Source organism: Antechinus flavipes, chromosome 2, assembly GCF_016432865.1.
Source record: "Antechinus flavipes isolate AdamAnt ecotype Samford, QLD, Australia chromosome 2, AdamAnt_v2, whole genome shotgun sequence".
Classification (NCBI taxonomy): domain Eukaryota; kingdom Metazoa; phylum Chordata; class Mammalia; order Dasyuromorphia; family Dasyuridae; genus Antechinus; species Antechinus flavipes.
The window spans coordinates 677079606-677095120 of record NC_067399.1 but is presented as its reverse complement, the minus strand read 5'-3'; the positions used below and the strand labels follow the sequence as shown (position 1 = coordinate 677095120).

At 48.4% G+C, this 15515-nt stretch overlaps 1 protein-coding gene across 1 annotated transcript in view; it reads left to right on the top strand.

Moving 5' to 3' along the window:
* Positions 1–15515, top strand: part of LOC127552197 ((E2-independent) E3 ubiquitin-conjugating enzyme FATS-like) — a 100310-nt gene that overhangs the window by 38777 nt on the left and 46018 nt on the right. Inside the window, exons 3-4 of the mRNA XM_051982705.1 lie at positions 9370–9566; positions 10332–10512. Of these exons, the coding sequence (XP_051838665.1) occupies positions 9370–9566; positions 10332–10512 (378 nt within the window). The remainder of the gene's footprint in view (positions 1–9369; positions 9567–10331; positions 10513–15515) is intronic.

Genomic DNA, 15515 nt, shown 5'->3' with positions numbered 1-15515 from the left:
TGAAGACAGAGAGGACTGGCGAGACTTACATGAACTGATGCTGAGTGAAATGTGCAGAACCAGGAGATCATTATATACCTCGACAACGATACTGTATGAGGATGTATTCTGATGGAAGTCGATTTCTTTGACAAAGAGACCTAACTGAGTTTCAATGGATAAATGATGGACAGAAGCAGCTACACCCAAAGAAGGAACACTGGGAAACGAATGTGAACTATCTGCATTTTTGTTTTTCTTCCCAGGTCATTTTTACCTTCTGAATCCAATTCTCCCTGTGCAACAGGAGAACTGTTTGGTTCTGCAAATATGTATTGTATCTAGGATATACTGCAACATATTTAACATATATAGGACTGCTTGCCATCTAGGGGAGGGGGCGGAGGGAGGGAGGGGAAAAATCGAAGCAGAAGCGAGTGCAAGGAATAATGTTGTAAAAAATTACCCTGGCATGGGTTCTGTCGATACAAAGTTATTATTAAATAAATTTAAATTAAATTAAAAAAAAATCATCTTAGTCAACAGCTGGCCAACGGTAAACCGCCATTTCCTCTCTAACCCCCTCACAATGTGGGCGTCTCCTGGCTTCCCAGCCTAGCTGTGCGGGCACTCTCCCCTGCCGCGGGCCCCCTGGAAAGCCCCCTCCTGGCCTCTGTCAAATGCAGTCCCGCCCGCTCTCCCTTTGAGATGCAGCTTTTCCGCAAGTGGCCCACTCTGGACCCCCAAGGGCAGTGCCCCCCACCCCATCCAACTGCCTCGTGTCCATTTTGTTATTGGATTTAATAGCTTTGTAACAGTGGTCCGTGTGCTTCATATGCCCCCCTATTAGAATAAAACCCCTTAATAGGAGAGATGGTTCTATTATTTTTCACTTGTTTACTAGGCACTGTGCCGGGCCTGGAGTCACTGATAATAGATATTGGTGATTGACTGACAGACGAAAACTACTGGGAACCTTAAACTCAACTAAACATTTATTGTTTGTTATTGTTATTGGAAGAAGAAGAGAAGGTAGCAAGGAAAGATAGAAAGTGCCATGGAGACAAGAGGAGAGGATCTGTCGACAAGCATTTGCTGAGTACTGACCGTGTGCCGAACAGGGCTGGGCGCGAGGGGCACCGGGACGAGAATGAAACAGTCCCTGCTCTTGAGGATCTTGTGCTCCAATGGGGGAGACGAGAAGTGCATGGGAGGGAAAAGAAATCAAAGACCTTCGGAACCGGACGGGCTCCATCTTTGCAGCTGAAGGAAGGCAGAATTTTCAGAAGAGAAAGGTGACGGATGGGACTGGGATTAGGAAGGAGAAGCAAGTCGCTTATTGTTCAGGCTCCTGCCCCCCTCCTGGCCACGCCTCTTCCCATCAAGCTCTGGGGATACAAGGAAAAGGAAGGAGATCTTTGATACTTGAAAGGAGGATGTGCTCCAAGGTGGAGACAATAGGCACGTAAGGAAGGACACCCAGGAGACCAGGAGATACCCCACCCCCCATGGAAATATGAATAGAGAGGAAGGCAGATAGATAGATAGATAGATAGATAGATAGATAGATGGATGGATGGAAGGAAAGATATATAGAATGAGGGTTGGAATGAGGGATGGATGGATAGATAGAAATGCAGATAGATAGAATGGATGTCCATGTCCATATAATAGAAAAATTAGATATAGATAGATAGATGGGAATGGATAAATAGAGGATGGATGGAAGGAAGGATGGATAGAGAGCTCTATATAGATAGCATTGTGGATAGAGCTCTGGGCCAAGTCAGGAAGCCTGAGTTCAAATCCAACCTCAGACACTTATATGCTAAATGACCCTGGGCAAGACACTTAACCCTGTTTGCCTCAGTTTCCGCATCTCAAAAATGAGCTGCAGGAGGAAATGGGAAATCACTCTAATATCTCTGCCAAGAAAACCCCAAGTGGAGTCGGAGAATCAATCACTACTGAAGAACAACTGAACAATAACATACACACACACATACATTATATATATAAATTAACATGATTTATTTTCATTTAGGCCTATTTTGCATATATATATAAATACAATGGATGCATATATCAGTATATATGTACATATGGTGAATGTAAAAACGAGGGAGAGTCTCACCCCTACAAGTGTCTGTCGGGGCTCTGAGCACTCTTGGAGTGGAGACTCCTGTGCTCGGTGGCTTTGGGCTCCCATCAGCCCCTCATCATTTTTGAGATGACATGACCAACGTGTGGCATGTGAAGGGCAACATGAAGGGAACCACGGATGCAGAAGTGGATGACACTTAAGAGGTCATGTGATCCACTCCATCATTCAGCAGATGAGGAGAACAGGGACTTGCCCAAGTTGTCACAGGACTGGGTCCCAAAGAGACAGATCCATCCTTTTCTATCAGATCCTTTGGATGACTCCTGAACCCAACTCATGTCTCTTGTGAAAACTTGGCACCCGTGTTCGAGTTTGGTCTGATCTTTCTTTTTTCTTTTTGTTTGGATCTGAGTCAGGATGAAAAGGGCCTGAGCTTCCGGAGCTGGGGCTGGGGAGGTCTCTTTCCATACCTTGAATGATTGCTGTCTCATTCTCCTCCGGCTTTAAGAACATCCAGCCCTTAGGAACAGAGTGCTAAGTTTGGGGGTGTGAGTGTGTGTGTCTGTGTGGGAGTGAGAGAGTGGGGGTATCGGGAAGTGTGTGTATGAGGGTGTATGGGGTGAGTGTCTCTATGAGGGGATGGGGATGAACCCCAAAGCATGTTGGGTTTTCTGTTCCTCCCTGTCCAGCTCCGTGTCCATATAATAGAAAAAGCAGAGCTCCGACTCCTGGTCCAGTTACTGCTCTCGATATTCTCCGCGGGGTTTGTGGATTTCCACTTTGCCGGGAATTAGATATGCGAGCCCAGAGATTGTCAGGGAGGGCTGCCTGCCTTATTCCCCACACGATCTCTTGGAAATTTACCCCAGAACAGGAAACATCTGTCTCTCCTCCCCGTCCGTCTTTCCCTTGTCCGTGCACGGTGTGGGGAGCCTGGAAGGCTCTCGGTGTGGCTCCCGGCTGTTGCTAGGGGCCCATAGTGGGCTGGAGGGGGGCTGATTGTTGGTTTATTTTTCCCACCCCTCACCATGTTCTTCCTTTCCTGGCTTGGCCCAAAGGAGATCTGTGTTACCCTGGAAAGCCACCAGGAAGGGATTTCTCTTCCAGTGAAGGGCTCCTTGCACCTATGGGCCAAGTCCATGTTCTAGGAAGGGCATCGAGGTTAGTTCTGGGTGGATCCACACGAGGACCTGTTTGGGGCCGTTCCTCAGCATCCACCAGAAATCGTGTTTTCTACACCCAAAGCTCCGCTTCTTTGTTGGCTTTTGCAGGCAGGCAGGGCGCCTTGATGCCCGTGGCTCCCTCATTTAGGGATGACAAGTATTCCATATTCCCTCCATTTCCAGATCCACCCTCTCTTGCCATTTCCTAAGGCTGCTAGCAGGGGCTCTGAGCTCTGGCCGTGCAGCTCATCCCCCAGGATGTCCCGAGTCTTGCAGCAGCACCTGTGAAAATCTAGCTAAGCTCTGCACATGTCCCACTGGCAGCCCCCTCCCCGAGGACATGTCTCCTCCGTCTCTGTCACGCTCTGCTCATTTTGTGCCCACTTTAAATCTGGAAGAGACTCTAGAATGCCATCTGGCCCAACACTCTCATTTTACAGATGAGGGAACTGAGGCCAGAAAGGGAATATGATTTGCCTAAAACCACAGGATAATGGGATCATAGGATCTTTCATGGCAGGATCCTTCGAGCCAACCCTCCGATTTTATAAATGAGGCAGATGAGACCCAGAGAAGGGAGGCATTTCTTCCAATTCACACAAATATCAGATAGGGAACTGGAACCAAGTATTCTGAGGCTTCTGATTCTCTTTCCATTACATCGTGCTGCCAAAAAGGTTGAGTTATGATTGAGCCAGTTCGAAAGCAGGGGAATCTCCCAGCTGGGTGTGCCCTGTAACAAAGAAGGAGGATGATATTGCTTTCTCCCTCCTAGCATGGTTGTCCGGAGTCCCTGCAGAAGATGGACTGGGGGTACCTGGCTGAACAAAGCAGGCCCCCTGCATTGTCAGAGGGACAGGCTTCCACATGGGTTCACAAAGTCCATTGTGAGGGAGCTGCTCAGCTGGCTTCCAACCAGTGTTTGGTTTAATTTTCATTTCCTACCACTATCTGTTCTCAGAAAGGAAGAACTCTAATTACAAAGGCTACAACAACACTACCGAAGCCTAATCACATTTCAGTACTTTACCAAAGACTTAATCCCTTTGCATGGTCTCATCTCGTACATCCCTTGTCCATGTCCTTCCATGAATCCTCTCTCAACACACATAAACCTGCATACTGAAGGGCCCCCCTCTCCTGAATCTCTTAGTGTCTTGGGAAATCTGTTCCAGCTCCTGAGCCATCTAGCCTTCTAGTGTTTCCAATCCAAGTAAGACAAACAACCTACTTTTTTCTGGTCATACCTTTCCCCCATGAACAGTCAAGTTACTTTCTTCATGGCCCAAGTCCTTCACTGTGTCTTTCTCATTGATATAGACATCGTCCCCCTGGGTATGGTTGCTACCTCCTCCTCTGTGACCCACAGATCTATTACAGAGGGATTATAACTATCTCAGAGGCTTTCCTCTAGACTGGGGCTCTTCACCTGGGAACTCCAAATTTTCTGGGGGAAAAATACTTTGGTAATTGTATTTCCATATAATTTGTTTTCTTTATAATCCTACATAATCCGTCTTAGGAAGTTTAAAATACTCTGGGTTTCATCAGAGCTTACAGGAGTTTAAGACTTTAAAATGGTTACCTTCTCCAGATTACAACTCTAGTCCTCAATAGAAAGGACCCTCATATGGATGAGGGATAGTCTTGCTCTGTTTGGCCCAGAGTCAAAACCAGGAGCACTGCAAATCTAAATAAATAAATGAATAAACCAACCAGGAGCACTGGTAGAAGTGCCAAAGAGAAATGTAGATTTGATGTCAGTGAAAAAGTTTTGGACTAATGAACAGTGTCTCAAAGTGGAATGGGTTGCCTCCTCCCCTCTTTGGAAAATATTCAGCCAAGCACCAGATGAGGTATATGGCAGAGGACATGTAAGTGAGGCTCAAGGAACTTCCTCTGAAGTCCTTTCCAAATCTGAAATTCTATGATTGGTCAAAAGCATCAGTCATGGGACCTGTCTTTTTCTGTGAGACAGTAATGCCTTCAGGGGCTATTGAGAAGCACATGTCTCTTGGCCGCCATGTTGAATTACCCTCTAGAGGACTGTGGTTTTAGACTTCTCATGTCTGCTTTTAATAGTTTTTCCCTCCATTTTTCCTTTTGTAGTCACAAAATCTCAGAATCATACAGTTTGAAAGTTGGAAAGGGATTCAATGATCTCTAGTCTTAGCCTTAAAGGAAAGGCATCTGTGTTACTACATTCTGATAATTCATGCAGCTTCTACTTGAAGACCAACAAGGAAGGGATACTTCATACCATCTCTCTCTCTCTCTCTCTCTCTATCTATCTCTCTCTATATATATATATTTATTATTATTATTATTATTATTACACTTCTGGGCAGCTCAAATCACCAGCAAGTTTTTCTGGACAATTTGGGTTAACTTTTTGTGATTTTCACCCACTGTTCCTAGTCTGTTCTCTGGAGTGAAGGGAAGCAGGTCAGGACCCCCTCCTCATAACAGCCTTTAAAGTATGTAGAGCTAGTTCTTGTACCTTCCCTCTCCCTTCCCCAAAGTCATCTCTTCTGTAGCCTCTTTTACAGCCACTTGCCATAACTTTTACTATTGAGTTATTTCTGCTTCTCTTGTGAGTTTGGAAAGCAGAGATTCAATGCTATTCAAATTCTAAGTAAACTAACTGAGGGACCTACCTTGGGACAAATAGCATGGGCTTTTTAGTACGAGAATCTGCCGTGGACTTCTCTACCTCTGTTCTTTCCTGGTGAGCTCATGAGCTGTCTTGGGTGAACTTCTCTCTGGCTAAGCAGATAATTCCCAGGTTAAGCTGTGAGAATAAGAAGGAGGATGGCAATTTAGGGAAAATTTCTATCTCCAGGGGTTACAAGTATATTTTGTTTGACTTTTAAGATTATATTTAGATAGGGTTAGATGGCTAAAGGGTAAGCTAGATAGATGATAGAGTATATATTTATCTCCTCCCTCTTTTTGACAATTGTACCCTAAAACAATAGAGAAGAAAGAGGGAGAAAAACAGATTGGCAAACTAACCAATGTATTACACAACAACCACCAGTTTGCCCAGAGTATGTCTACATGATCCACACCAAAGTTCTCCCCCTACTCACTACTACACCCAAAGTTCTCCCCCTTCTATTCACAGAAGTGTAACTGTGAGAGAAGCAGAAAGACTGGGTTTTATCTGGGAAGTTCTCAGGATCATTCTACTTCCAGAAGACTGGCACAGCCGAGGAGGGGCCAGTTCTTGCTACTTAAAAGGTTCTATAAACAGATATAAATGAATTGTAGATATTGAATGATATAAAGAAGTAGCATAGTATAGCAGTTAAGCAACTGACCTCAGAGTAAAGAGGAGCTGGGTTCAAATCCTGCCTCTGACACATAGTATCTATGTACCTTGGAAAAGTCTTGTACTTTGTCAGTATCCCAGACAAATCTTTAAGATTGAAATACCAAAAAGGAGCTAGTTTGCATTGATAGAAGGGATTTCTTCACCTGAAAATCACATTATACTGATCTAAATACAACAACAACAATAATGATCGCTGGCATTTTTATAGGGCATTAAGATTTACCAATAGGTAATATGGTTGCAGTACTAAAGGTTTTCCAAGGCCTTGGTGCCCACCTTGTCAGCTGAGCTCAAGTCTTACAATAGCCCTGGTGGGTGAGTAGTGCAGGTATTATGATCAAAGCATCGTGGCTTTGGAGACTGGAGATCCCCCAACCCAAACACAGCCTGTAACACTCACTGTCACTTTGGGAGAAACACCCCGTTCTTTTCAGCTTCTCTGCTTTCTCATCCAATGAGATGGGACCACAGAACTGGCTACTCCATTGAGTCCAAAGTTCCACAGGTAGAAGTCACTAGTCCAAAGATGTAAATGGCTTTACAGACTTTCAAGGGGGCTATATAAATATCAGCTATAATCATTCCCATTTTATGGATGGAGAAACTGAGATTCAGAAAGGCTCCAGATTTCCTGTGGTTTCCCACAGAGAACCCAAAGGCTCAAACAGGTCACCCCGGTTTTGTGGACTTCTAGCATTTATAACATTTTTTATAAATGAATTTTGCTAATTATTCTTCCCAAGCATCTGACATGATTTAGACCCAATCTGTCAGAAATCATTTGGCATCTTATGGCATTCTGTGGCAGAGAAATCAGCCCCTCCCTCATTCCTCCTTCTTCCCCAGGCACCTCCCACTCCAGAGTTCGTATGTTTAAACTCTGAGGCTCACCCCATGTTTTTATGGCCAACTAATAACAGAGAACGTGAAGTTCACGTTTCTCCTCTGTAATCTCACTGGATTGTTGTCCCACTACCTTCTACTCTAGCAGAACTTCAGAGAAAGTCCCTGTTGTTGCAGTATAGACAGTGTACAGGGAGAAACGGGTTGGGAACCCAAGAGCTATTGATTGGCCTGATATCCCTGGAGTCCAGGCCGAGGTAGCGGGCGCTCAGTTCTGGACACCTGGGTAGAGCTGTTAAGACTTTGACGCACAGGACGAGGGTCTCCATCAGGTTTTTTTAGTATCACTTTCGTTTTATTTTTGGTAGAAACAAAAGCATTTTCTGGAAGCAGCACGATGCAGCAAGGAGAGCAGCGTGTGGCTTTGTCCGCGTCCCCAGTGGGACCGTCGCCCCTAAACGAGTTCGCTCCTGATGTTCCTGGCTCTCCGCAAGGCGATTATCAGTCTAGCAAGTCTTTGGAATCTCGAGAGAGTCAGCCACAGTCTTTTCTGAAAGCCCGAGCCCCCTTACACGAGTATCTCTGCCCCCTAAAAGCTTTGCCTCCCTCTGCTCGGGGAGAGATGGAGGTGCCAGTCGAAAGCCATTTTTCCCAAGGTAAGCAGAAGATAGGCTAGAAAGCTCCTGCAGATAATGCTTACCTGAAGGGGAAAACAAGACCCTGCCCCAACAAGGGGAGCAGGGAAAGGGCTCAGCCTGAGACCCCTGCACCCCTGATGAGCCAAGGCCCTTCACTGAGGCTTAGGAAGCGGGAGGAGTGTTTGGGGCCCTCCAGCTCTCTGAGACCCAGAGGTCTGGGCGGGGGCAGTCCTGATGTCCCTGGATCTGTGGCCCTCCCACAAATGCCGCTCAAGCATGGCTTGTGGGCCGTCAGCTCATCAGCATTTATCGTGTGAACACTACAGGGAGATATAGACATCTGGGGTCGGACTCTGACTCTGCTACCTGCTGAATTGCCTTGGGTTCAGTTCCCTCTCTAGACAGCAAGGGGGTGGGGCTGGGACCCCAACGCTCCATGCAGCTCCTCCTGGCCCCTCCCTCTCCGAGGAAAGCCTCTCATTGTGCTACCCTCCTCTCCTGGGGTCTATGGCTGGGGGTTGTATCTGTGTGGTCGGTGCCTGTGGGGGCTTCTGGGGAGTTCAGGTGAGTGTTGGAGCTCTCGGTCAGAGCCTCCAGCTGGCAGAGAGCGGGTGAGCCGCTGGCATGGGGCAGGACCTGAACCTGGCTCTTCCTGGCTCGGGGCACTTCGCTCCATCACGTGCCCCTCACTGGGCGCCCACTTGAGCATGTCTGTGGGGGGAGGTTCATTTGTCCTCCTCTTCCTTTGGGGAGGGAGCAGATCAGACCCACCCCCAGAGCATCTCTTGTGGGGAGACCCCCAGTGCTTGCACTTTCTCACGCAGGGATGCCGGCTACATCCCCAGCATCCATCCGTCCTGCAGAGGAGAATCCTTCCAATTAAGCACATAAAGTCGGTGACTCTTTGGGGACCATCCGAGGGAGGGAGCAATCAGCCCCTTCCCTGGCCCGTGTCCTGCCATTAGAGCAGCAAAGAGAAGGGAGATTAACACTGTCCCCCACGCTTGAACTGGGATAATGGTGGGGGACGCTTGGAGGAGACCCAGAACAGGGCGACGGCTGGTCCAAGAGCCGAGAGCCGACAGAACTCGAGGTTGACGGCAGAAAGGTCTCATCAGCACACCCCGGGCTTAATGGGGGAGCGCTCGCTGGGACCAGGGCAGCGCCAAGGGGCTCTGATTAGGCCAGATTCTTCTGCTGTCGAGACCCATTAAGGAGCCGCTGGCTTTCTGGGCCTGATGGGGCTCAGGACGCGGGCAGCGCCTCCCAGGGCGCCCTAACTGGGTCTGTGCCTTTCTCTTTTAGGAGATTATCGATGCTGTGACCTGGTTGTGAAACTCAAGGACTGTCGGAGCCCCAGCAAAGAGAGAGGGATGGCCCCGGCATCTCCCCCGGCCCCCCCAGAGCCCATGCACCCGGAGAAGCCGGACCCACCCCCGGAGCAGGACGCGTGCCTGGACCCCGAGATCACAGTCTTGCCGGCCCACTCCCTGACGCTGAGGGTAAGGGCTGCCATGCTGCTGCCTCTGGGAGCAGGGGGGTCTCCTGGGAAGACTCAGCTCTCCCAGGCTCCTGTCCTCCTCCTCCCTGGACGTCCTCATGCTTCTGGTATCCAGTGATTTGGGGGAGGGGAGGCTTAGAGTCGCCTTCTGTCCCTGAAACTTGCCGTCCCAGGTGGGGCTGCCCCGGGGCGACCACCAAGAAAGAGCTGTGGCTTGGGATGGGGAGGAGCAGTTCCCACTTCCTGGCTGCCTTGGTCAAAACCTGCCCCTTCCTGGGTCCCTGCGACGTGAGGGCATCCGACCTAATGGTCACCAGCTTTCTGACCTCGGACACTGATGATGGAACTGACCGCGGGCCATGATTAATAGCAAGCCCTTTTTTTTCACCTTTTATTGCAAAGATAAGGAAAACTTAGACAAAAAGGGAAACAATTTATTCAGAGGCCCCGCAGAGTAAGGGAAGAGCTGGGATTTGAACTCCAAACCCAGCCCTCAGCTGGGCCATCGCCGCCTCTTGTCTCTTGGAGTCTCTTGGAGCTGGGGCTCCCCTTGAAGAGCTGAGGTCATTCTGCCCCTTTCCTCCCGTACCTGACGCTGTGTCTCAGCCTCTTTCCTTAGGCCTTTTCCAACCACCCCAGCCCCAGAGGGCTGCGAATACCTCTTCCTTCCCCCCCGCCTCCCCCAGCCACGGCCTGCGCTGCCCACCCGGGCCCAGGCCCCTCCTCGCCTTTCCCCCCCGTGAAATGTTCTCTCTGTTGCCCTCAGGAAGCTCTCGAGGTCCACAAACCTCAGTTTATCTCTCGTTCGCAAGAACGGCTGAGAAAGCTGGAGAGCATGGCCCAGCAGAGGAAAGCCCAGCGAGGAGAGAGCCCCCGGAAGAAGCCCAGCCCACTGCCCCTCCGGACAGCCAAGAAGAAGCAATACACCATCCCCCATCCTCTCAGCGGTGAGTCATGGATGATGCTGAAGCTGTGCGCACACTGACTCAGCCATAGTCCCTGCCTAAGATAGGGTACCTCTGCCCCCCGGCCCTCAGCCTGGGAACTCCCCCCGGAGCCCAGGGGCCAGCCTGGAAACTTCTGGGGCAAGAGAAGGGGGTTCCGTTTCTGCCTGTGGGGATGTCAGGTCCGGCCGCCGAGGCCTTTCTGTCCCTGGTCCGGCTGCCGAGCCCTCTGCCCCCTAGGATGGGGCCCCCAGGTAGAGCAGCCCAGGAGACTCCCCCCTCCATGGCCAGAGCCCCCGAGCAGACCTGGGCTGCTGCTGCTCCTTGTTCCCAGGACACTTTTCTGCTCTTGCTGAGGTGGGTCTGAGGTCAATCTATGCACCCATCATTGGGAAACCTCATGGAGGCTGAGCTGCCACTAGCCCAGGGCCACCAAGTCTTGGGTCCAGGCGTCAACCAAGGGGCCATCTCCAGGGTTGTAGCTGCAGTCATTTCTTGGTGTCCCACCTTGGTGTCCACGGGGTGCCCACTACTCATGGACCAGCACCCTCCGGCCATTGTGGTGCCCTCTGAGCTAGCACCCTCTGGTCATTGTGGTGCCCTCTGAGCTAGCACCCTCCAATCATTGTGGTGCCCTCTGAGCTGGCACCCTCCAGTCATTGTGGTGCCCTCTGAGCTGGCACCCTCTGGTCATTGTGGTGCCCTCTGAGCTGGCACCTTCCAGCCATTGTGGTGCCCTCTGAGCTGGCACCCTCTGGTCATTGTGGTGCCCTCTGAGCTAGCACCCTCCGGTCATTGTGGTGCCCTCTGAGCTGGCACCCTCTGGCCATTGTGGTGCCCTCTGAGCTGGCACTCTCCGGTCATTGTGGTGCCCTGTGAGCTGGCACCCTCTGGTCATTGTGGTGACCTCTGAGCTGGCACCCTCCGGCCATTGTGGTGCCCTCTGAGCTGGCACTTTCTGGCCATTGTGGTGCCCTCTGAGCTGGCACTCTCTGGTCATTGTGGTGCCCCTATGGGCTGGCACCCTCCAGTCATTGTGGTGCCCCTATGGGTTGGCACCCTCCAGTCATTGTGGTGCCTCTACGGGCTGGCACCCTCCAGCCATTGTGGCGTCCTCTGGGCTGGTGCCCTCCAGTCATTGTGGTTTCCTTCTCTCCCTCCTCAGTGCTCACAGGGGGACAGGGGGACTCCCTGGTACACACCTTTCCATGGTGCAGTAACGGTACCCCCCATGCCCCTGCCTCTTGCCCCCAGCCTCAAATGGAATTGACCCCGGGCATTGAGATTTCTGATATTTCTGCTTCTCGGCTGTTACAAAGAGGGGCTCCATATCACCACCTGTCCCCCCAGTGTTGTTATTTGGAAACTGCCTCCCTCTGTTGTGTGGGGGCAAGGAAATATGGACAGAGGAGGAATGGTTGATAAAAACATTGTTAATGGCCCAACATCAGCCAGGTAGGGGTTTCCGGGGGGATCCCCTGGGATCCGGGCAAAGTTCTGCGCTGTTACCGTTTTTATGTTAAAATAAATAACACTGGATAAAAGCCAGGTTTGCATATCATCAAATATTCAGAGAAGGTGACAAAGCTGGGAGCAATAGCAAACACGCAGGATGACAGAGTCAGGACCTCAGCAGGTCGCAAAACACGTGAGCCTTGGGCCGAATCCGATCCCAAAATGCAAGAGGGTTGAAAGCCCCTCCAGAAGTCAGGTAAATGAGGCGTTTGTCTGAAAAAGGTCAGAATCGGAGCCCCTTGAGGGCAGGGATCACCTTTGGCCTTTCTTTGGATGTGCCTGGCACACAGTAGGTGCTTACTAAATGTTTGTTGACTGACTCACTGAATGTGACTTCAGTTTTTATGAAGAAAAGTCTGGTTTCTAGGAATACGTGAGAGTCCTGCTGTTCAGACCGTAGAGCTCGATTCTTGGCCCCAGGGATCACGACGGCCAAGGGTCAGCCGGAAATTGGGCCTCTAGGATGGTCAGGAGCCCACAGCCGTGCCGTGTGAGAGTCAGTTGGAGAAGTTGTGCATGTTTAACCCGGAGAACACTAGGAGGGGGAAAGAGCTGCCTCCAAATATTAAAGGACTGAGATAAAGGAGCCATATTGAGAGCATCCAAAGGAAGAGAAACGGGAAGTTAGCAAGGGGCTGAGCCAGGCTGGCTCTGCCCAACCATGGACCCTGCATTCCTGCCCATAGAGAAAGACCATTTCCTGGGTCTTTCAGCTCTACTTTTAGAATTCTTTGTTCCCTTGGAGGCCCAAACCAAACATCCCCTTGCACACAAAGCTTTTCTGATCCACTTCCCTCCAGTTCGTAGGATCATAAGGAGGTTTCCCAGAGGCCACAGAGTCCAGCCTGTTTCACAGATGAAGGCTGAAAGAGAAATCGAATGTGAACTATTTGCATTTTTGATTTTCTTCCCGGGTTATTTCTACCTTCTGAATCCAATTCTCCCTGTGCAACAGGAGAACTGTTCGGTTCTGCAAACATATATTGTATCTAGGATATACTGTAACCTATTTAACATATATAGGACTGCTTGCCATCTTGGGGGGGTGGAGGGAGGGAGGGGAAAAATCGAAACATAAGCGAGTGCGAGGGATAATGTTGTAAAAAATTACCCTGGCATGGATTCTGTCAATACAAAGTTATTATTAAATAAAATAAAATTTAAATTAAAAAAAAAAAAAAGAAAGACGAATCGACCAGATTGCAGCTAGGTGATGTCATAGCATGGAGCACTGAGACTGAGTCAGGAAGAACTATCCAGCCTCTAGGCATGTGCCCCTGAAAATAATAATGACGTCGACCTCACTGAGTTGTTGTGAGGATCACATGAAGTAACATAAAGTGCTTAGTACAGTGCTTGGCCCATAGTAGGTGCCATATAAATGCTTATTCCCTTTCCCCACATAGCATAATGTCTAGGATGTAGCAGGCCCTTAATAAATGCTTGTTGATATGAAGTGACTTGGAGGCAGGAAGGACCCGACTTTGAATTTCTGTTAAAATTCATTCTCTTACTCTATTTTTTCTTTTATTGTTGTTGTTGTTTTCAACATTCATTTTTGTAAGATTTTATTTTCCAAATTTTTCTCTCCCTTCCTCCCTTATCTTGTCCCTCTCCAAGACAGCAAGCCATCCAATATATGTTATATATGTTCTTTTAAACACATTTCCATATTTGTGATGCTGTGCAAGAACAAGCAGAACAAAAGGGAAAAAACCACAAGAAAGAAAAAGCAAACAAATAAACAAAAAAGTGAAAATAATATGCTCTGATTGACATGCAGGCTCCATAGTCCCCTCTCTGTATGTGGATGGTTCATCCCAAGTCTATTGGAATTGCCTTGAATCGTCACCCCATTGTTGAAAAGAGCCAAGTCCATCTCAGCTGAACATCACATAATCTTGTCATTGCTGTGTACAATGTTCTGCTCACTTCACTCAGCCTCAGTTCATGTCGGTCTCTCCAGGCTTTTCTGAAATTATCTGCTGATCGTTTTTTATGGAATAATAATATTCCATAACATCCATATACCTTAACTTATTCATCCCCAAATGATGGGCTTCCACTCAACTTGTAGTTCCTTGTCACTAGAAAAAGAGCTGCTAAAAACATTTGCACATCTGGGTCCTTTTCCCTCTTTTATTATTTCTTTAGGATACAGACCCAGTAGTGAGATTGCTGGCTCAAAGAATATGCAGAGTTTGATAGCCCTTGGGCATAGTTCCAAATTGTTCTCCAGGATGGTTGGATCAGTTCACAACTCCACCAGTAATGCATTCGTGTCCCAGTTTTCCCACATTGCTTCCAACATTCCTGATTTTGAATCTTAGATGCCGACTGTGTGACTGGGAGAATCCCTCTTCCTCTAATAGCTTGAGGTTGGAAATAGGAAACAGCTGTAGAGCTTATCCCATCCAGCCCCTTTGTTTTGTGGGAATGGAAACAATCACAGATGAGGGGAAAGGCCCTGCCTAGGGTATATAGGTTGAAGTGGAATTGGAATTTGAACTCAGTTCTTTGTAAATGGCTATTCCTGGGCTTCATGTTGACCTTCCAAGGCTGTGATTTGTGCTCTGGACTCTCTGGATGCATTTGATTGTGAGTCACATTGCATCAAAAGCTTCATCTTTTGAATGACAAGCCGTACGAGTCCAGGTAAGTCACTTGGACATCCGTTGAAATAAGTCTTTTCTAAGCTGAAATTTCTAAGCTGAAATTAAGCTGGTGAATCAATGACTTTCAGAACAATGCAAAGGCACTTTTAAACCAAGTTTTTCTTCCCCTGTAACAAAGCTGTCTTTAACCCAAACAGATTGAGAAGTCAGGGCGTGTAGCTTCCCCATCCCCTAATTGGATCGCCCTTAAAAAATGTCATGAAACCTTTTATTATAAATCCGGTAACCAATAAAAATCAACTTTCCCATAAACACAATAAAAATTAAGTCATACATAAAATTATAAGCTTCCAGTTAATCACATTTTAAAAATCTTGTCTATTAACTTTAAGCAAAAGCATCTTGTTGGGCCTCCATCTCCTTTTCTAACTTCATTTTTTGGTGTATGATTTTTCTAATCCAATCATTAAGTCCCTACTGTGTTCTAGGAACTGTAGTAGCTTCCGGAAGCCCAAAGATCCCTGCCCTCAAGGAGTTTATACTTGAGGATGAGTAGAACATGAAGTGTGAGCAGATTTGTGCGTCTGCCATCCCTGGAGAGAGAATGCTAACATGGAGGGTAGTGGGGAAAGCTGGGGGCAGCTGGTGGTGCAGAGGGAGTGAGGAAGACCCGAGTTCCCATCCGGCCTCAGACCTTACTGTCAGTGTGACTTTGGGCCGTCATTTCTCTCTATCTGACTCAGTTTCTTCATTTGTAAAATGAAAGGGCAAACCACACTGGTGTATCTGACAAGAAAATCCCATATAAAACCTTGAAGAAGTGGACACACCTGAAGCACAACTAAAGGAGGAAGTTTGTGTAGGAGGTGATGCCAG